At 40.8% G+C, this 23,975-nt stretch overlaps 1 protein-coding gene across 1 annotated transcript in view; it reads right to left on the bottom strand.

Annotated features, from left to right (window-relative positions):
- The window catches only part of man1a2 (mannosidase, alpha, class 1A, member 2), a 227,906-nt gene that overhangs the window by 111,389 nt on the left and 92,542 nt on the right, over positions 1 to 23,975 (bottom strand). The window contains exon 4 of the mRNA XM_056289332.1: positions 10,001 to 10,097. Coding sequence (XP_056145307.1) covers positions 10,001 to 10,097 — 97 coding nt within the window. The remainder of the gene's footprint in view (positions 1 to 10,000; positions 10,098 to 23,975) is intronic.

Genomic DNA, 23,975 nt, shown 5'->3' with positions numbered 1-23,975 from the left:
ATTTAAAATGCATCCAAAATAGGCAAACAAGCAATTAACGTAACTTCAATGGGAAATAAAAGAATGACAGAACAGATAATTAAATATTACACAAAATTTATTTACAGATTTTCATCGTGACAAAGGAGGTGCCAGATCCAATTAAATAGGTGTCGTTCCCATCTGGGAGGTCTAAGATTTTGTTCTGGCAGGATCCAGCACAAATTAAGCCCTAGCTAGCTGGCTCTGTTTGACACAGAAATGTTTCTCTCGCTCTGTGCTGCCATTACAGGGCCGTGTGTTATCCTTGCTTGAACTGCTTGCCCCCAAGACAAAGGCTCTGTTTGTATATCTCCAACCGAGATCAGCGTCACTCATTCTCTACAGAAGGAGAGAGAGAGAGAGAGAGAGAGAGAGAGAGAGAGAGAGAGAGAGAGAGAGAGAGAGAGAGAGAGAGAGAGAGAGAGAGAGAGAGAGAGAGAGAGAGAGAGAGAGGAGAGAGAGAGAGAGAGAGAGAGAGAGAGAGAGAGAGAGAGAGAGAGAGAGAGAGAGAGAGAGAGAGAGAGAGAGAGAGAGAGAGATGGGGCCAGGCACTGAACTCCAGGTTATCTGAGCCTGGAGCCAGGATGAGAATGCAGACCCAGACCCTCTTGTTACCACTGTGGCTTCTCTCTGGTTAAATGATGGCCTTGCAGCTTGTGCACAAAGTGTTTCCTGTGGTTCTGTGACAGTGTGGAGGAAGAGGAGAATATACTGAATGGGAAGCAGAGATATCATAGGTTGTATGCTAACTAGTTTGTTGGCTTACAATACCCGTTTATGTAGGGTGAAGCATTTTTTTTAAAGTTTTATCTATAATCTCATTCAGACATGCAAATTAACCCATAAACCTACCCTAAATTTTATGTGTTGGGCTCGTGTGAATGAATGTGAGCAGGAATCGGTAATCTGTAAAACTGCATGGGCAATTTGCCAACTCGTGGCCTTTACGAAGCATTATCACATGTCGATAGTGTGAACAAGAGTTGTCAGATTGCTGTATTAAAATGCTTTTACAGAAGTGAGTGAACCAATCACAAGGAATGTATCCGTGACTTCCTATTTTTTCCCCACACCAAAGGTTTTTTTTTGTTGTTGGTGTTGTTTTGTTTTTTTAGGGAGTTGTTCCTAATCCAATGTGAGGGTCCAAGGACAAGGTGTTGTATTGCTGTAAAGTCCCCTGAGGCAAATTTGTAATTTGGGGTATTGGGCTATAAAAATAAAATTGACTTGACGTGAACACAGAAGACGAAATGTGAGATTTATTTTTAAACCAGTAAAAGTAGGAGCATATTTAAAAATGTCTGGAAAATGAACAACCTAGAAATAATAGTGCTTCTTTAAGTTTGTGCAGAGGATTAACTCAAAGGTCAGCTGTGTGGTACATTTAAATGGAAAACTGAGAATGCCGAAATAATAATTCATGATTAAATAAATAAAATAATCATCTTTAAGATGCTGTAGTTAATGATACAAAGACACCCTCAGGGATTAAAGTGACAAAATCTTTTGACTGAAGTTTTTTTTCATGCAGTCACATTAATTTTTTTTGTAATCAAAATTTTTGTTGATTGGCTGGTACATGACAAGTAACATATCAAATGAGAAATTTCACCTGTGACACCACTAATAGAATTAAAATAGCTATAAAATAAAAGAGAGATCCATACCAGAGAAGACAAGGCACCAGTCATAATCCAAAGGAAGCCACCCAGGCAAACAAAGACAGGAATCATATTTCAGGATCATCAGACAATGTAATTCCAGAAATGATCCCAGATTGGCTCTTTATTATGGTTTCTATCTGTCATCCTGATCAGCATGGATGCAGAACAAGTCATATTCATATTCAGTGCATAGGTTTTTAATTCATCTTACAACACTAAACAAAACAAAGTTTTTTGTTCTAATTGAGCCTCTTATCATTTAACAAAAAAAGACAAAAAAAAAACACACACACACACACACACACACACACACACACACACACACACACACACACACACACACACACACACACACACACACACACACACACACACACACACACACACACACAAAACTAACAGCACCAGCTTCTAGAGGGCTTAGGCCCCAGAACCCCAATTAGCGGCCCGCGGGCCAGTTCCAGCCCACGAGAGACAAATGTCTGGCCTGCGCCAACCTATTGGCACTAACACACCTGTCATAACATGTGAAATAACGTGCATAACATGTGAAATAAAGTGTGTGTCTACTTTGTTTCGACCTCACCCCACATCATACACTTGACTATGCTGTAGTGTGCGCATCGACGTAAGACGTACTCCACGCTCTCTATGGTCCTTGACTTGATAGAGCCACTCACCAGCTAAGTCACAGATAACCAATAATTGTCCTAAACCAAGAACATGGCCTACGCAAAAAAGCGCAAAGTTGGCCAGGAAAACCATCAGCTCAAATCTGACTAGACTGATCAGTTTTGTTTTATTTTACCAGACCACGCCAATGCTAAACTGAAATGCTTGATATGCACGCAGACCATAGCTGTCTGCAAAGCAGATAATCTCAAGTGGCACTTCAACATGATGCATGTTGCCAGTTTTAATGCCAACTACCCAACAAAATCAGACCGCTGCAAACAAAAAACATCAAATATGATAACATCATACAAGCACTCCATTTCTACTATCTATAAAACAACATCAGCACAAGAGAGTGTAACAGCTGCATCATTGCATGTTTCATAGAACCTTGCTAAAGCTAAGAAGCCATTGGCTATGCTGCATTGATTAAAACATGTGCAATTGATATGGTTGGTGAAGTTTTAAGTCATGATGAGAAAAACAAGAAAACAGTCATGGAGCTATTAAAGCAGGTGCCATTGTCAGCTAACACGGCAATAAGAAGAGTACAACCTTTAGTTGAGGAGTGTTTTTGTAATCTACTCACCGACTTGAAGAAAGCAGAAGTTATATCACTAGCCATAGACTCGTCCTGTGACTGAACTGGTATGGAACAACTATGTATTTTTGGAAGACTTTTTGATGGGAAGACCTTTTGGGGAGAGCTACTTTTTTTTTTTTTTTTTTTGCCTCCTCTACCTAGGCGCACAACTGAGGAAATCGTCTTTAATGAATTAACAGTTTTTCGAGAAGAATTGCTTGGATGTGAGCAAAATTGTGTCCGTTGTCACCAAAGGGGCTCCATCAATGGTGGGACAATACAAGAGCTTGGTAAGTAGGCTTGCCGCTGTCAACCCAGCACTATCAGCATTTCATTGCATTATTCACAAATCAGTGTTGTGCACTAAATAGCATGAGGAAATGCAAGAGTCAACGGATACTGTGACGAGACTGGTAAATCTCATTCGCGAGAGTTCTAGTCTGCAACATCACCTTTTTGGAGAATTGCTGGAGGAAATGTCAGCGGAACCCAAGGATCATTTGCCGCATAATGATGTTCGCTGGCTGAGCAGTCCATGTGTTGGAGAGGGTGTGCGACCTGCACGTTGAGCTTGTGTAATTTTTATCCGGACTGTGGAGCCAAAAATCCCAAGAATATCAGAGGTTTTTAAGTGACAATGATATGATGGCATATGTTCTTTTTTGTGTGACATCATGTCTCATCTAAATCACCTTAATCGGCAATTACAAAGCAAGAAGCACACTGTTGTGGACATGTATGAGGCGGTTGAAGCTTTCCGGTCAAAGCTGAATCTTTTGGAGAGAGACATTCACAGGAGAAAGTTGCACTTCCCACGTCTACAGGAGCATTCTGAGGAGAATGAAATGTGGGAGGATCCAGCAATGAAGGATTTCGTTGACGAGACTGGCAGAAAACTTCAAGGAATGATTTCAAAGCTCCCCTAAACTCTCAGGTGACACCCTCCTCTTCCTTAGACAGCCGTTCTCCATTTTGTCTAATGGTACCTTCCGTAAATGAGAACTCTTCAGATGGAGGTCTTGGATATGGGAACATTTGATTTGCTCAAAGCATAACACAAGGACGTTGGGGTGGGTGACTTTTGGATCAGTGGGGTTCTCCAAGCTTGATTCAAAAACATGAGCGCTACTGCAATGCTCCTACTCACAATTTTCCCCTCCACGTACATATGTGAGTCATTGTTTTCTTCAATGAACTCGATCAAGAACCAGGAAAGACACAGACTTTCTAATGCACATCTTGGCCAGTGCCTCAAGCTTGCCATAACAGAATGCAGGCCATCAGAAGGACTGCCTCATACCGTTGCTCTCACTTCTCTCACTGATTGGTGAATGAACATCCATTTATTTTTGTCCGGTTGTCCATAATTAAATGGTTGGTTTTGGACTAATTTTGTTTCAAGAGTACTTTTTTTTCCCTCATTAAGCAACATTGCTGAAATCCCTGTCTAATGACCTGTACCTGTATTTCTGTCTTTGGTGTTTGATGATAACAAGTAAGACCTCTTGTTCTGTACTTTGTTTGTATTTTAAATTTGAAATGCTGTTACAATAAAAAGTTTAAAAAAAAAGTGAATTTTTTTTCCTGTGTGACCCTCAACAAAGGCTTTAAGAACCCTACCACCACCACTACTGTACCACCACCACTACTATTACTACTACTACTACTACTAATAATAATAATAATAATAATAATAAATAATGATAACAATAATTGTAACAGCAATGACAACATCTGCACAGAAAACAACTTTTGCTGGTGCAATGGACCCCCCCAGATGTTTTGGCCCTTGGCTTGGCATGTAAGACATAATTTGGCCCTTGGCAAAATGGCAGTTGGGGAACCCTGGCTTAGGCGTCGTGGTGGCTTGTTGGGGGGGGGGGGTTGGTTGGGGCATTTGGGCATAGTACATTGTGAAAACAGGCATTTTCACATCATCTTGGCCCATTATCGTTACAATATTTATAAAAACACAACACAGGTTGTTTTTTACAGTACACTAGACATTAGCAGGGAGAAAAGTGAAACAAATATGCTCACTGATGAAGTGAGCGCTATGGCCTGAAGTAATCCTTCTCATTTTTGTGAGTGATTGCACTGTGCGGCATACAAAATAACATTGGTAAAACATGACTTATAGTGAATGGATTTGAGCTGCAAGTTTCTTTTTGGTTGGACATCTGTAGACAGCTCACTTTCCCCATGGCCACTAGTCAGCTGACAGAGTTACTGTAGAGAGTCGATTCCTCTCACTCTTATTCCTCTCGCATAATTATTTTCTCTGACAGTTAACATTTTTCAGTCTGTCTTTTTGAGCTCATCGTCTGTGACAGAAGTGATTCTGGGCTGTTTGACAGATTTTCTCCCTGGTTCATTTCTGCAGTAAAGACGTCAGGAGATGCTAAGAACTCATTTTCGTTATGAATTTATTTCCTCTGTGACAGTAAAACACGTTACAGCAGCCTCCAGAAACTCCTGCAGGTTAAATTGGACCAATGAAACACTTTCAGTGCTGACTGACTCTGAAAGACTATAAACGGATTAAAACACTCGCTAGCCTAACAACATTAACTACAAACAACCAACATTGCAACACTATAAAATACTGTAATTTCTCCAGTACTCTCTCCATTCATAAAGAATATCTGTTGTAATGAATGAACACGTAATTGTGCATTCGTGAACTATAAGACAACCCCCACTTTTTTAAACTTACTAAGTTTCAGAAAAAAATATTGTCTTATATTCGGGCCAGTACAGTATCTTCTCTCCAGAGCATAGCGAACGCTTATCACTAAACCCAGCGGCAAGCGGAGCTCAAATCGCCTTGTGTCTGAAAGGGCCATTTGTAATCCTTCTACCGATCTCATACGTGGCCTCTCTGGAATCCAATTGACGGAAATCCGTCGTAGCGATGCAGAAAATTAATCCATGCATCCTACACAAGGGAACGAGACAGAGGACACTGTCATGTCATGCAAATGAGATTTATCTGTAAATCTCATAGATAGAAGCTATATGTATGGAAAAAGAAAACCACAGTTACAGAATGTTTGTTTGAAAGTGGCTGATATGTGCACATGTACACGTGTGATCATATGTGTGTAGCATCTTAAAGTTATTGCAGAAGGTAAAGCAGCAATATTATCTTTAAAAAAATCGTATTGCAGAAGGTAAAGCAGCAATATTAGCGCTCCGCTTGCATCTTGTTCTCTTGTTTATGTTCTTTTTTACTCCAAATCCTTTCAGTGACTCCAGCAGTAGGAGCAAGTCACAGCAACAATCAGCCTACTCTTGGTGTTATCTCCTCTTTGTGGAAGTGTGTGTGTCAGAATGAGACTGTGTACGCCTGTGTGAGTGTACGCCAGTGTGTATACCTGTTAGCTTGTCTCACTTTGTCAGTGTGCCATCCAATGTCATCATGCCGTCCCATGCCTCATGCTCACAGACATACACAGTGCGATCAATATGACCAAGTTTTTTGTGAAGGGTGTAGGAGAGCAGGCTTTGCCTCACGAATAATGGAGTTTTTTTGGGGTCCCGACCCCCCTGTCCCCCAGTAGTGGGAAGAGCAATAAGCAAAGTGGTGTTTTGTTTAAATCTTATTTGGGCTTTACTGACCACTATGAGACTAGTAACCTGAAGTGATACCCAGACAATGCCTTAACTGAGAAAAAAAACACACACACGATCAAACATTCATATTGTGTGTGTGTGTGTGTGTGTGTGTGTGTGTATGTATATATCCATCCATCCATCCGAACTGTTTATCCTGCTCTCAGGGTCGCGGGGATGCTGGAGCCTATCCCAGCAGTCATTGGGTGGCAGGTGGGGAGACACCCTGGACAGGCTGCCAGGTCATCAGGGCTAACACACACACACGCACGCACACACACATACCTAAGGACAATTTAGTACAGCCGATTCACCTGACCTTTTATACATGCCTTTCATCTGTGGGAGGAAACCGGAGCCTCCAGAAGAAACCCACGCAGACAAGGGGAGAACATGCAAACTCCAGACAGAGGACGACCCGGGACAACCCCCCCAAGGTTGGACTACCCCAGGGCTCGAATCCAGGACCTTCTTGTTGTGAGGCAACTGAGTTAAGCACTGCGCCACCATGCCGCCTATATATATATAATTGAATGGTTAGAGAGCATACCATACGGTCACAGCCAGCAACCTTTGTTGCATGTCTTACCCCTCTCTCTCCCCCTCATTTCCTGTCTGCCTCCACTGTAACTGTCTGATAAAAGGTATAAAATATGGGTAGGGTGGCGGTCTATTCTGTTGCCTACCAATACGGGTATCACCGGTTCCTATCCCCGTGTTACTTCCAGCTTGGTCGGGCGTCCCTACAGACACAATTGGTTGTGTCTGCAGGTGGGAAGCCAGATGTGGGTATGTGTCCTGGTCGCTGCACTAGCGTTTCCTTTGGTTGGTCGAGGCACCTGTTTGGTGGGGAGGGGGAACTGGGGGGAATAGTGTGATCCTCCCACGTGCTACATTCCCCTGGTGAAACACCTCACTGTCAGGTGAAAAGAATTGGCTGGCGACTCCACATGTATCGGAGGAGACATGTGGTAGCCTGCAGCCCTCCCCAAATTAGCAGAGGGGGTGGAGCAGCGACCGGCACAGCTCAGAAGAGTTGGGTAATTGGCCGGATACAATTGGGAAGAAAGATGGGAATAAAAAGGTATAAAAATACCACAAAAAAGTATATATGTTAAATATTATCTATTGCATTAAATAATATTTAATTAATATTTAATGTAGGTAGTGATGTTCTTGACCCCTCTGTCTGGGCCCCCTAGAGGCAATGAAGCCCTAGGCATGTGTCTCGAGACCCTGTGCATAGATCCAGCCCACACACACACACCAAAAATATACTATATCCACAAACCGCCACACGTTCAGACTCAATCATACACATAGAGAGCAGTTTTTCCAATTGTTTTACAGTTTTAACAGCAACTCATAAGGTAACAAGATTTTGGCCAATTTGCTAGTCAGAAAATTTCAATTTGACGCAACAAACATACACACCACACACATGTGACAGCATTGGGAGAACACACACAACTTGAACAATACACATATTTAAACACCAAACAAAAACAAGGAACAAATACAATCTCCACCCCATACCCACATACACAAAGCAGCAGTCCAAGTTGTGTAATCTGAGAAAACAGCTGCAGAGCTGAACAACAAAATCAGCCAAACCCTAAAGACCCGAAAAACAGATCACCCCATACTGTTTTGACTGGGTTCTCTGAAGAGCAGGTTATGCCACAGGAAATAACTTGTCGCCAAAAAACAACCTGGCAACCACTACCATGTAAGGTCTGGGCTGATGGCAGCATTCCGGGTTTGACTGCAACTCAGGACCTTTGCAGCATACCTTCTCCAATCCTCTCCACCCCTGACCGTTGTCTATGTTCTCTGTTCTACTCAATTAAAGCAAATGTATAGGAATTTTTTTTTTTGCCTAATCATACAAAAAAAAAGATCACTGCCTACATCAACCCTAAGAACGTCGAGTATTTTTTTTCAGCTGACTACTAACTAAAGTGAGTGACCATCTGGTTGACAAGGCGTGGTGATAATCTTCAGTATTTCAAGTCAACAGCATCAAAAAACCCTTGAATACATAAAGTACTTCAAAGACGGTTGAAATACAATGTATACACCAATTACTTTCAGTGTGCTTTTATGTACCGCATTTCCTGGACTACAAGTTGCACCGGAGTACAAGTCCCACTGTTTCCTGTGTGAATGGGACAGCCGTGCTAAAGAGTCACATTAAATTAAAAAGAACTGGCTGCTCTGTAAGCATTTCATTCCAGGGCAGAAAAGCATGGCGCATAAACCACTTGTCGACCCAACAAAGCTATTTCTGCCTCCTCTTCACATAAAACTCAGATTGATGAAAAAGTTTGTGAAAGCAATGAACAAAGAAGGTGATGGATTTCGCGATTTGAGACAGATGTCTCCAAGCATAACTGATGCCAAGATTAAGGAAGGCATTTTTGTTGGTCCACAAATCAGACAGGTCATCAATGACAGGGAGTTAGAAGATCTGCTAGTGGGGCCAGAGAAAATAGCATGGAAGGCATTTAAGGATGTTGCTGAGAATGTTCTTGGCAACTACAGAGCACCAAACTACATTGAGCTGCTTGACAACATGCTTAAAGCTTACAAAACCATGAAGTGCAACATGTCATTGAAATTCATTTTCTGCATTCACACTTGAACTTCTTCCCTGCTGATCTTGGTGCAGTCAGTGACAAACATAGTGAAAGGTTTCACCAGGACATTGTGACAATGGAAAAAGAGGTATCAAGACAACTGGACTCCATCAATGCTGGCCGACTATTGTTGGACACTTACACGAGGGGTACCAGATGGTGAGTACAAATGAAAATCAGCTGCAAAACATTTTAAGCTCAGTTGAACTAACACAATGTGTCAGCATCATTTTGCAATTAAACGTGTTAAATCCAATAACATTTATTTTAATGTTTCTCCAAATTCCTACTTGATAACAGCAAATATGAAATTATTTTTGTGTTCAGCTTGACGTTGTCTATCATAATCTCTAACTTTTTTCAGGAAGGAAAATATTTGAAAAAATTTGTTGTCCAGTCGTATGATTCCCATCAGCTGGAGCTGTTACTCGTTAAACCCATTCGGGGGTTATCATGAAGAGAGAAAGGGTGTTCATATGTGAAATAATGACAGTGGGAGGGATAGGTGAGAGTGGATGGCTGTGCTTGTAAGTGCAAAAATATGAGAGAGAGAGAGAGAGAGAGAGAGAGAGAGAGAGAGAGAGAGAGAGAGAGAGAGAGAGAGAGAGAGAGAGAGAGAGAGAGAGAGAGAGAGAGAGAGAGAGAGAGAGAGAGAGAGAGAGAGAGAGACAGACAGACAGACAGACAGACAGACAGACAGACAGACAGAGGCAGAGAGAGAGCTTGCTGGAAAAGTGTCTGCCTACCATATCCCAGCAGTGAGCTATGGATATCAAAGGGGCACCGGTGATGCCATTACTTACCGAAGATATTGGTTGTATGTCCTTTCTTGGCGAGGGGCTTCAGCTCATTGTGACCCCAACCGTACTGTCTGTAGCTGTCCCATGCGTGCTTCATCATCTGCAGGACAAAATAACAGCAGGTAAGTCATTTTCCTTGTAGAACGTGATAGATGAGGGCAGGAGACAACAACCGCCCACCAGCTGCAAGGTCTTGTGTACGCCAAAATTCACAAAGCAGATTCATTTCTGAAAATTAAGACCCCAACTTTTAAATGACAGTACTTCTAAATGACAGTGACTCTCCATTTCTTACATTCAACTGTCTTTCTTGCCATCTGGTATCCGTCACACAATTGAGCTTCCATAGATTCGGAATGCAAGGATTGGGATAATGCTTGACCACTCCTCCCTTTTGTGCTCACCTGGATGCAGCTCATGTTAGAGAGGCCTTATAAGACCTACTCCCGATGCAAGGAAGGTAAGAGTTGTTTTCAAATTAGATAAAAGACAAACTGAAAGATCACTTCCTTGATAAATAGTTTGTTTTATTTATAGGATGGGTGCTGTGAGCCAAGACCTTTTTCCTTGTGCTCAGAATCAGCGGTAGCTTGGCACGGCAGCAAGAAGAATATGACCCTCGGGGCTTTGATCTGGAAGATGATGCTGGCTGGAGTGATGCTGCCTGAGGCAGCCCCACTCTACCCAAACACACAAACACACTCAAATGGGGGGGGGGACTTCCACTATTATGCCTTTTCTATAACAATGGTCATATGAACCAGAACACATTGGTACACAGTAACAAACATGGACACTCGCACAAATACGTACAAACTGAGACACATACACACACATACATCACTTAGCATGCGCACATACAAGCATAGATGGACATAAGCGCACAAATTCCAGGGACAAATGCATGGTGAGACTCATTGCATGTGTGTCTATGATTACACACAAGACAACTAAAGAGGCTTTTACCTACCCCCCCCCCCCACACAGTCCTTGTATAGCCCCCTACTTGTATTTATGGACGTTTGTCTAATTGGGGAAAAAATATGGCTGTTTTCTTCACGACCTTTGAGGGAAGGCTGTGAGACGTGGGTTCTGGGAGGTGGAAGGGAGGTTCCGAGATAAAAAGAGTACGAGATTGTGAGATGAGCCTTGGTGCAAGGGCTGGTACTGAGAAGAGGTGCTCCTGGGCACACAAAGGGGATGACACGGCCGGGAAGACAGAAAGTGCCAGTTTTCACCAAAAGCTCTACTACTCTCTTTCAATTTCAACCCAGTATCTTTTTTTTCCTCCTCCTCCACAGCCCACACTCAAAATGTGTGTGTGTGTGTGTGTGTGTGTGTGTGTGAGAGAGAAAGAAAGGAGTGGGGATAAACCTTGAAGAGTATTTTTCCTGTCTATACATTTCGGTCTGTCTGTCTCTGTATATGGGTCTTGATTTCCATGTCTAATTTCTTTCTATCCACCTACCTGCCTTCCAGTCAGTCTTTCTGCCTACAAGTCTTTCAGTTTGTCTGTCTACATGCATGCCAGTGTGTCGAAATACTAGGGATGAGACAAATCAACATTTTTTGTCAACATTTAACCTCCCATTTTGTAAATGTGTACACGGTTAACAAGGGAAAGCCAGGTAACCGCTTGGGAGCCTTTGTGTATAAGTTTGTTTTGGACAAAACCTAAACACACTTGTTCACAACTTGCCAAAATATGTCAAGTTTAACATAAGATAATAACAACCACTAAGTAATAAAAGTTTGCTGCTGTATAACTATACATTTCAAACTCAATTCCCCCTGTACTGGATAGTTCAAATTCAATGCAAGTTGTGTTGCACAATGCAAACTCAACTACTGTGAACAATAAGAGAAAAAAAAAAACCCCATCAAAAACACAATGAGAGAAGGGCATCCGGGGAGCATAGTGGTGTATCGGCTACCAACACGGTGATTGTCTGTTCGAATCCCTGTGTTACCTCCTGCTTGGTTGGAGGTCCCTACTAACACAGTGTAGGAAGCCGGATGTGGGTATCTGTCCTGGTCGCTGCACTAGCGCCTCCTCTGGTCGGTCGGGGCATCTGTTCAGGGGGGAGGGGGAACTGGGGGGAATAGGATGATCCTCCCATGTGCTACGTCCCTTGGCGAATCTCCACATTGTCAGGCGAAACAAGCGGCTTGTCAGGTGAAAGAAGCAGCTGGTGACTGCACATCTATCAGAGGAAGCATGTGGTAGTCTGCAGCCTGCCCCGGATCAAGTAATTTCCTTGCACGAGGATTTATGTTCGCCTAGCTTTACAAACTGCTGCCTGTCACTTAAATAGCTTCTTACCCAATTCTGTACCACCCCTCTGATACCATACCTTTCCAATTTGTCTATTAATCTATTGTGATCACTACTGTCAAAAGCTTTTTTTAGATCAATAAATATTCCCACAGCAAACTTTTTTTGGTCTATGCAATTAGTTATTTCTTAAATTAATTCAATGAGCACCAGATATGTTGATCTGTTTGGTCGAAACTCGTACTGGCTATCGGTCAGGAGATTGTGCTTCTCAATGAATATGTCTAGTCTAGCAGCAAATAACTTTTTCAATATTTTGGGTAATTGTGACAATAATGAAATCGGTCTGTAGTTTGTAAATTGGTGTCTATCTCCGGTTTTATATATGGGTATGACTTTTGCAATTTTCATTTTGCTTGGACCTTTACCAGATTGAAAGGACATTTTATAGACAGTGGTGGCTGGCTAATGGAGGGTGCTGGGGCGCCACCCCCTTCAAATATCAAGAGATGAAAATCTACTTAAACATGTTAAATATAATTTAGTTGCATAATGCAAATAATTACAAAATAAAAGTGTTTTTCAGTCTGTGAGTGCCTGTCAACAGCCATTAAATATTGGTTCCAAATGGTATTTGGTTGATTTCTGTCTGAATACATATACTGCCTGGGTGAGGGGCGCTGGCCAAACAATACCTTATGTAAGCCCTCAAACTTTTGGCAAGCAGGTGACCTGAGCCTGCTGTCTAATTGGTTTCTTTAGATTTTCCATGGGGCGCAGTTCTGTGCGCCCCAGACACTCCCACTTTTATTGGCAGTGAATTGGTATTGTTTTAATGTTTTTTGATCTAATGTGATTGGACAATTCTCGTGGCCGTCAATCAAGTTCACACCCGCCACGACGCCTTATCTCAACTGTCATCCACCGTCTACAAACCCTGATAAAATCTATAGGCTACATTGTCGTTCTTAATAACTCTGTGACTGTGTGGACATTAAAGCAGCTGTCAGGTGTGCTGCACCAAGGTAAACTGCACCCCCCCAAAAAAAAAATTCAGCACCAGCCGCCATTGGTTATAGATGTGGGTTAGTGGTTTTGCAATACCTTCGATTACTTTCTTAACTATTGTCATATCAATATCATTCCAGTCAGTAGATTTTTTTTGTTCTTGCATTTATTTACACTGTCCACGATTTCCGTCTCCTCTACTGCTCTAAGAAAAATGGAATTTGGATTTCTGTCCCCATAATCCCTATCTTTCCCCTCTGTGATTGTTTGTGTGTCATTGATTTTTTTTTCTGCCAGTTTTGGGCCCACATTTACAAAGAATATGCTGAAGCCACTGAACGCATCTTCCATGTTATTTATAGTCTTATCATTATCTGTAAAGCATTGAGGGCAGCTTGGGCTTCTGGATCCGTTTCTAATAATACTATTCAACACATTCCATATACCTTTGGTGTTGTTTTTATTGGTCTTTATTGCAGTATTCCTTCTTGCATATCCTCATAATGTTAGTTTGTTTTTATATTTGACTTCTCTCTGTTTCAGTGGTTCTGTGCTTTATGAATACTTTATAGAGCTTATTTTTATGACAAGCATTACATACCGATCCACTGACTATCTTTATATTTCTGTTTACTGTTGAATTGTTCTATTGAGCAATTTTTGTCATATAAGAATAGGAATATGTTTAGGAATGAATTGTAAGTTTTGTCAGTGTCTTTTTCTTTGTATACTATATTCCAGTTATGCGTTAGTAAAAAAATGTGGTAACACTTTAGTATGGGGAACGTAGTCACCATTAATTAGGTGCTTATGAGCATGCAAATTAGCAACATATTGGCTCTTAATTGGTCATTATTACGTACTCATTAATGCCTTATTCTGCATGGCCTTATTATACAACCAGTAAGCCATTAACTATGAGTTTTCCCTCTATAACCTCAGAATTATTGCTTATTAGTAGTACCATCTCAATATGCTTTGCTTAGTATGGACTTTATAAGGTGGTAGTACCACAAGAAGAGTTATTCTCCCTTACTAACACTTAATGAATATGGTCTGTTCTTACATAACAAAACACAAAACTAAAAGTGTTAATAGTGTTAAATTACTGTAAATTAAGTTTTTGTTACTTAGAATATGTTCCCCATACTAAAGTGACATCTTGATCATTACTAATTCACTAGTAATTAAGTTTTTTTATGTTCCCCATACTAAAGTGTTACCAAAATTTTTTTTGAAAGCATTCATGGATTCTTATATTTAATGTTGTTGGGAACTTTGTTCTTCCTAAAATTACAGTCACAGACTGTAAAAACTGGTAGATGGTCACGGATGTCATTTATGAAAAGCCCACTCTCAGTGTGGCCTTCTATAAAGTTTGTGACTATATTGTCTATTACGGTGGCACAGTGTGGTGTGATTCTGCTAGGTCTAGTGATTTTAGGATATAAACCCAAACTATACATTGTATTAATGAACTCTTCCATCTTATGGCGTTTATTTGGATTTAACAGGTCCATATTGACATCCCCACATATGAACATATGTGTTGATTTTTAATGTTTCTTCTATCCAGTCCTTATATCTCAATATTTGAGCAATATTGATCAACTTTATTTCGTCATTGTACAGGTTACAATGAAATTTGTCTTCTGCATTTAACCCATCCTATTGTATAGGAGCAATGGGCAGCTGCAGCACCCGGGGACCAACTTCAGTTCTTTTTCCTATTGCCTTGCTCAGGGGCACAAGCAGGAGTATTAACTCTAACATGCATGTCTTTCTGATGGTGGGAGAAAACCGGAGCACCTGGAGGAAACCTATGCAGACACAGGGAGAACATGCAAACTCCACACAGAAAGGACATGGGATGGCCTGGGGTTCAAACCCAGTACCTTCTTGCTGTGAGGCAACAACACTAACCACTGGGCCACCATGCTGCCGATGAGGTTATTGATGAGATTCATACAGATTATTGGATGAAAGGTGATCTACAAGTTGCTGAGCTACTACTTTTTCAAGAAGTTTTGAAAAGAATGGCATGTTTGTGATTGGTCTGTAGTTGATCAAATCTGGGTCCAGGTTATGCTTCTTTAGGAGTGGCCTGATAACCGCTGTTTTAAAAGATGAAGGTACAATGCCACTAATCAGAGAGCTGTTTATTATATGCAGTAAAAGTGGGCTGAGAATTGGAAAAAGGTCCTTAAACTTAGAAGGAATGGGATCAAGTAAGCAAGTAATGATTTTGGAAGAAAATACCAGTCTAGAGAGTGTTTCAAGGTTGATTATCTCAAAGCGGGTGAGCTTGCAAGAAGAAGGTTCAGGAATAATTGCCCCATCCTGGGTGGGAATTAAGGAGGATATTGTTTTTGATTTCATCAACTTTAGTGGTGAAGAATTCTATGAAGTGAGTTGCAGTGAGGGTGGTGCTACATATAGGGGGCGGTTTACAAGTCAGTTTAGTGAAAGTGGCAAAAATGAATTTTGGGTTACTTTTATTATTTTGTATCAGGTCAGAAAAATGAGTGGATCTAGCAGCACAAAGAGTACATTTATATTCAAACAGAATATTAGACCATGCAAGCTGAAAAGTTTCTTGCTTGGTTGTTCTCCATTTGTGGTCAAGTTTTCTGCATTTTTGCATTTCATTCACAAGATTACATTTTATTTCAATGCATTCCACAAGAGACTGAGTGTCTTGATTGTACCAGGGGGAAGGTTTTAAAATCAAATGGTTTCAGCAATGTGAGACTGAAGTTGACCGTATACTTGTTAAGGCAACAGAACTGATCTATGGTGGTTACAGCAGACTCAAATTGCTCATCGAGGTTATGAATGGTAGTTGAGTCAATGCGACAGGTGATGTAGGTTTCAGGGTGACTAATACAATGCCTAGCCAGTGTAACATTAAAAGTAAGGAAGCAGTGAACTGAAAGGGCAGGAAGATGGGGTGAGATAGCTAGATCTGAGAAAAAGAGACCACGTGTCAAGACTAAGTCAAGTATGTGGCCATAGAGGTGAGTAGGTACATCAACATGGTGTGAAAAACCAGTAGACTCTATGAGATCTAAGAAAGCTTTACTGAGGGGCTCAGATTTGTCATTAACATGAATACTAATATCCCCTTAATTAAAAGACAGTCCATGCATGGCAGTAAGTCACAAAGAAAGGTAGAAAACTCTGATAAAATGGTAAATAAGGCCCTGGTGGTCGATATAAGATTGCTATATAAAATGATTGCAATTTAAGAGTGCATAAGAAGTACCTCAAAGGACATAAAAACGATGGTCTTAATTGGATTTAGCATTAATGATCTGGAGTCAAATATAGCAGCTATGCCCCTACCTCTTCTTTATTCATGTGACACATGCAAACTAGTGTAGGTGTAGCCTTATTCAGGTTTACAAAGTCATTTGGCTTTCACCAGGTTTCATATTAGCCCATAAAATTAAGATTGAGGTCATTTGTCATGTCATGGATAAGCAATGATTTAGTGGAAAGAGGTCTAATTTTAATAAAGCCAATATCTATAGTAACATTTTGCAAAGTGACAGGGGATGGAAAAACAAAGGGCTTAAAGGTGGATCATGTTATTCCGATTTCAAAAGTTGTAGCTCTTATAAAGCAGTTGCATTTCATGGTGTTTTCATTTATTTTTTTTCAAAATACTGCCATGCAGGACTCTCGTGTCAAATAGCCTACCTCAAATTTGAAAGTGAATAATTATAAGAAGTTAGATTAGATGTTTATCTACTAAAGTCTATTGGTGTGAGTGAATCAGTGATGCACCAATCCACTTTTTCAGTTCCGATCCGATTCCGATACCTGACTTTGGATATCTGCTGATACCGATATTGGCCGATACCAATACCAGAGCAATTTTTTCTTGAATATTAATTAGTATTGTTGTTGTTGTTGTTGGTATTATGTGTCAGGTTACATGAGGCTGTAGTAAATCACACAGCACTTGTTAAAAGAGCAAAAAATATACAAAAATACATTAAATTTAAATTTGTTCCCAAGCAATTTATTTGAACTGTAGTTTAAGTAGGCTTCACATTACAAACAGGTGTAGGAGTGCAAATTGCTATGACAACTCCTTTAATGTATTAATTGACTTAATGAATCAAACTGTGATTATTTTCCTCTCCAAATTACCCAATTTTTTTCTTTCTTTCTTTTTAAAAAAAGACCTATCCTGTAGTCATTTCACAGTAAAATGCCAGAAAGACATTTTTTTTGTTGGTGAAAGACACAAAACAACATTGCCTAAGTGGTGATCTGTAAAACCAACTGGAGATATGTTGCTCCTGACTAATCTGGTGTTAAGGTGTCTGGTGATATATACCCTGTCATGCCTGGCAGCACTGACCCTGTTCCCTGAAACCTTTACCCATGTGTACTGTCTGCTGTTTTAATGTTTTATTCTCCAAGCATCAAATACATCAAATTGTGACAATAAACTCGATAAAGTGATGGAAGGTTGTAAATGTGGTTCATCTCTTCTGTCCAGTGTGAAATCTGTAGTGCAGTTCAAATCCCCACCCATGTCTGTGTGTGTTTCCTTAAGAAAAATTATATCTTAATTATATCTAAAAACTGAGGTCCTGACTCACTGTGGTCATTAACGATCCCATGGCACTGATCGCAAAGAGTAGGGGGTCCCCCGGTGTCCTGGCAAAATTCCCAACCTGGCGCTCTCCATCTGGCGACCTAATCATTCCCCGTGCAATTCGCTGAATGATTCCTCCCTCTCCACCACAAGCTGATGTGTGGCGAGCGTTCTGGCGCAAAATGGCTGCCGTGCATCACCAAGGTGGGTGCTACACGTTGGTGGTGGTTGAGGTGACTTTTTCCCTCTTCAGTGTAAAGCGCTTTGGGTGTGTTGTTGCTGTTGTTGGCTGTTTGTGTTGGGTTTTTTTCTCTTTGTTTTGTTCTCTCTTTTTTTGTATGTTTTTGGTGGTGCTGTTTTTGGATATGTGTTTTTGTCTTTTGTGTTGTACTGCTGTGGGCTGGGGGAAACGGAATTTCATTTCATGTACATAGTACATACGATGAAATGACAAATAAATTGTTCCTGTTCCTGTCTAGATAAAGTGCTATATAAATGTAATCCATTACTATTAGTAGTAATGTTTCTGAGTACAAAAATCAAAAAGTACCACTCTCTCCCTCCATTAATGTTTAAAAACCCAAACTTAATGTCTGCATAGGGCAAAGAAAGATGAAAATAAAAAAAACAAAAAACAAATGGGATGGAGAGAGAGAACATAATAACACCCTGTGATTCATTATCATTACAGGAAGTCCCCAGATTACAAACGAGTTCCATGTTTGAGTCTGTTCGTAAGTCAAATTTGTATGTAAGTCGGAACAGTTACGTACAGTTCACATCTAGTGTCAATTAGTCAAATGTTTGTCTTAGCATATATTTCACCTAAAACATCATGAATAATGCAGTAATAAATGTAACTACAGTACAGTATTTATAATTGAGAGAGACAATGTGTGTATAGGTATAAAAACATTATTGAAACATTTCTTAAACTGTTTAGATAGGAGAAAAAAAAGGACAATTGAAGGTTAACACTTCCTCTTATTTCAATTGATGTCTTGCATACCGGCATAGTAATCAAAATCAAAATCAGCCTAATAGGAATATTACGGTGATTTTGATCCTCTAATCAAATGACCAATAGCCTTTCCTTTTTGATCATCAAACCACATTGTCGCTTTCATTGGGACAGAGCCTTCTACTCCATTACTCTCCCCTTGTCCTTCATAACTGTCCCAATCGTTGATTGACTGCAGCCTAACGCTTTTCCAATGTTTGTTGGCGTTTCACCTCTCGCTGAACGCTTTATCATTTGCACTTTCATTTTAGTCGTGATTGTTTTCATTTTCTTTGCCACATCACCATCACTTGCATCAGATTTACGCTTTGAAGCCATGATTATGAGGGTAAACGCACGAAAATTTTAAGTAAAAACACAACGCACACAACAATGTTCATGCAATCCTACTTAAAATGGCAACGACGGCGTGGCGTTGTTCTCCCTCAGGCCGACGAACTGCGTAAAACACGCAGTGTTTTGAGCATCATGCAAAGTAGTCCATCCATTCGTTAGTACGAACCATTGTGTGTAACTTGATTTTTTAAAATAATAGGCTTTATGGAGGTCGGTTCGTAAGTACGGGGGTTCGTAACACGGGGATTACTTGTATTTGCTAGTTTTTTGTCTTTTAGTGTCCTTCTCTTTCTTGTGAACAGGTGCTTTTTTTATTAAGGCTTTCTTAAACGATAACAATTTTTTAAAATCTAATGAATCAAACCCTACATGTTTTTACAATGCTGTGACAGTTGTGAGAAATTTAGTTATGTCTGGAAAAAAAATCTTTGACAGACTTGCCAAAAGTTTCATCCAAAAAAACCACAGATTTATTCCGAAGTACACAGTTCACTGGTTGGTCACTAGGAATTCATTACCGTACTGTCTAAGTCAGAATCGCACTCCATTTCATCATCATCCTCCTTCTCCTGGCTCTCAGTGACAGTGAGGTCCGCCGCCTCCTCCCCATCACTCTGCACCTCCTGCCCGGGCTCAGCTGCAACACCTGATGGGGAGGTTACGCACGCAGCAGTGCCGCTAACTCCATGCACACTGGGACCCCCTGATACAGTTACTACGTCATCTACTGCTATTTTATCCTTCTCCAAATTACTATGGAGTTAAGGAGACTCCAGGTTCACATTTTGTGGGTTTCACTTGCGTCCCGGCCGGCATAGACCTCGTTACTCCCTCCCACCCCCGCTTCAGCTGCCTAGTCGGCGGCTTCCATATCATCCGCTTTCCGCTCTCTATGCAGGCAAGCTAAGTGTTTGTGTCCCACGTCACCGCACTCAAAACACTTCATTCTACCTGAACTTGCATATACCATTTTGGCTATGGGCTTAAAATTGCATTATTAGCTAACATATTTATAAGTCATATAAACATCAGACTACGGAATCTGGATCAGTCGTGGATCGGCAATGTCCGTCCAATATCCAATGAGTTAATTACGTCTGTATTGGCTCTAGAGTGAATATATATTTCTAACTGTGCTTGTGATTAAGAATAAATATAACATTACAAAAGGTTATCAGTTATCAATTTTATGTAAACATCTACAATTTATGAGTGTGTACACATGTAAACACTCATGACCCTACTATATACATGCCAGCCTTTCTTTCTGCCTGTCAACAAGTTTGTTAAACTATCTACATGTTCGTCTGCACGTACGTATTCAAATCTGTCCTTTTTCTTACTCACATTTTTGTTAGCATGACAGCCTGTCTGTCTACCTGCATCCCAGTGTCTGCCCGTCTGCCTTGTTTCCACGCTGCCAGCCTTTATGTCTGTTTCTCTGAGGCTGCCGTACAGGGATGAGCATCCAGATTGTCTTCCTGCAAGGCTCCTCAAGCTCTCTCCAGGCTGCAGGTAGGCAGGCAGCCAAGCTAGTAAAGACGAAGACCAGGAGCTTCATTGTGTTCTTGGCGTCACATCTTTCCATGACACACTCTGTGCACACGTGGTAAGATTATAACTCAAATTAATACACGCCATGACATGGACACTTAGGGATTGGTTGGCTCCCTTTGATCCATATTACGTGAATGCTTCATCAAACTTTGATTGACCCATATGCCAAGGACAAGCATGACGGTGTAGGGGTACTTGACAGTGTTGACAAACTGCTTATTTAAATGACTTTGGCATACTAATTGGACATTAAGCCACAAAATTCAGTGACTGATTTTGACAGCTAATTCTTACCATCATGGTATAATGGCTGCCATTGAAGGAAACTAAAATATCTTGTTCACTGGCCAAAGTGGCTGGTTGATTTGACAACTAAGCAGCCACTTTCACCCTACAGTTGAATTGCCGAATAAAATAAAGCCATAGAGGTGAAAATTAGTTAACTGCTAAGTGTCAAAATGGGCTTCATTACTGACTGTGGTAATGGGAACAGTTATGGAGTAGGAAATGTGCCTATTAACGTAAAATTACCCTATGCACTGTTACTGTGTTCATTTGGTCAGGCCTTGAACTTCCAACTCAAGATGATTTCATTGACAGTCTTGTTTCTAATAATGGGAAAGATGTATTGATATATACTTCATATACATTGACCTGCCGCAGGAGCACCGTGTGGAGAATTACAAAAACCTATTGACCCGATGCTGTTAATATTTGGTTATGGCTGGTACGTATTGTATGCCCCCCCCCCCCCGCATCAGCCACAAAAATAGCATCTGACTGGCCATCACTTGAGTGATTCTATTCCTTAAAAACAACAAAAAAAAGGTAACTGATGAGTAAATTTGGGAACACAATAGCCAATGAAGATTCACATTCAACCAACAATGAATAACATAAGCTTATTTTCTACATTATGGTACACATTCTTTGCATTAACACCATTTAAAGCAATTTATATTGCCATGGTCTCCCCTAAGTTTCCCTATGTTCTAGGGTCTGCCGATAAGTAATCTCTATTAACAGATTCTATTTGGAAAAAAAAAATATATATATATACAGTGCATCCGGAAAGTATTCACACCCCTTCACTTTCCCCACATTTTGTTGTTTACAGCCTTATTCCAAAAAGGATTAAATTCCTTTTTTTTTCTCATCAATCTACACACAATACCCCATAATGACAAAGCGAAAAAGGTTTTGTAGAAATTTTTGCAAATTTATTAAAATAAAAAACTGAAATATTGCATGTACATAAGTATTCACACCCTTTACTCAGTACTTGGTTGAGGCACCCTTGGCAGCGATTACAGCCTCAAGTCTTCTTGGGTATGAAGCTACAAGCTTGGCACACCTATATTTGGGGTATTTCTCCCATTCTTCTCCGCAGATACTCTCGAGCTCTGTAAGGTTAGATGGGGAGTGTCGCTGCACAGCTATTTTCAGGTCTTTCCAGAGATATTCAATGGGGTTGAAGTCTGGGCTCTGGCTGGGCCACTCAAGGACATTCACAGACTTGTCCCGAAGCCCCTCTTTCGTTGTCTTGGCTGTGTGCTTAGGGTCGTTGTCGTGTTGAAAGGTAAACCTTCGCCCCAGTCTGAGGTCCTGAGCGCTCTGGAGCAGGTTTTCATCAAGGATCTCTCTGTACTTTGCTCCATTCATCTTTCCCTTGATCCTGACTAGTCTCCCAGTTCCTGCCGCTGAAAAACATCCCCAAAGCATGATGCTGCCACCACCATGCTTCACTCTAGGGATGGTATTAGCAAGGTGATGAGAGGTGCCTGGTTTCCTCCAGACGTGACGTTTGGCATTCAGGCCAAGGAGTTCAATCTTGGTTTCATCAGACCAGAGAATCTTGTTTCTCATGGTCTCAGAGTCCTTTAGGTGCTTTCTGGTAAACTCCAAGCGGGCTGTCATGTGCCTTTTACTGAGCAGAGGCTTCCGTCTGGCCACTCTACCATAAAGGCCTGATTGGTGGAGTGCTGCAGAGATGGTTGTCCTTCTGGAAGGTTCTCCCATCTCCACAGAGGAACGCTGGAGCTCTGTCAGAGTGACCATCGGGTTCTCGTCACCTCCCTGACCAAGACCCTTCTCCCCCGATTGCTCAGTTTGGCTGGGCGGCCAGCTCTAGGAAGAGTCCTGGTGGATCCAAACTTCTTCCATTTACGAATGATGGAGACCACTGTGCTCTTCGGGACCTTCAAAGCTGTAGAAATTTTTTTGTACCCTCCTCCAGATCTGTGCCTCGATACAATCCTGTCTCGGAGGTCCACAGACAATTCCTTTGACTTCATGGCTTGGTTTCTGCTCTGACATGCACTGTCAACAGTGGGACCTTATAGACAGGTGTGTGCCTTTCCAAATCATTTCCAATCAATTGAATTTACTACAGGTGGACTCCAATCAAGATGCAGAAACATCTCAAGGATGATCAGTGGAAACGGGATGAACCTGAGCTCAATTTTGAGTGTCATAGCAAAGAGTGTGAATACTTATGTACATGCAATATTTCAGTTTTTTATTTTTAATAAATTTGCAAAAATTTCTACAAAACCATTTTCGCTTTGTCATTATGGGGTATTGTGTGTAGATTGATGAGGGAAAAAAATGAATTTAATCCATTTTGGAATAAGGCTGTAACATAACAAAATGTGGGGAAAGTGAAGGGGTGTGAATACTTTCCGGATGCACTGTATATCTCCACATCCACTCCTCATTTGTTGAGAACTTTTATCTACACTATTGATGGTTTCCAGAAAAAAACGCCTAAATATATATAATCCAGTGATTCAAGTAATTCTTTAATAGATGGTACAACTCTGTTTCACGCTATATGGAATCATCAGCTGTCACTAGAGCTAAACGGCAAAGAACATAACATATACAGAGACCGTTATATATATATACAGTGCTGCTTGAAAGTTTGTTAACCCTCCAGACATGGTCACTGTTTTTGTAAAAAACATTAAAATAAGCTTATTACACATACATCCAAATCCCAATTTGTAAAGCACACCTTCCAAATAATGGACACACACACAAAAAGAGATATATTTTCATTATTTAACTCAACAAAGGTGGTTTATTTCACAAAAACTGAAAATTTAACATGTGCAAAAGTATGTGAACCCTTGTATTAGTAGCTTGTGGCTCCTCCTTTTGCAGCCAT

The sequence above is a fragment of the Lampris incognitus genome, chromosome 11 (genome assembly GCF_029633865.1).
Source record: "Lampris incognitus isolate fLamInc1 chromosome 11, fLamInc1.hap2, whole genome shotgun sequence".
NCBI classification, from domain to species: Eukaryota; Metazoa; Chordata; class Actinopteri; order Lampriformes; family Lampridae; genus Lampris; species Lampris incognitus.
The sequence above is the reverse complement of the archived record's forward strand: the minus strand, read 5'-3'. Positions and strand labels throughout refer to the sequence as shown.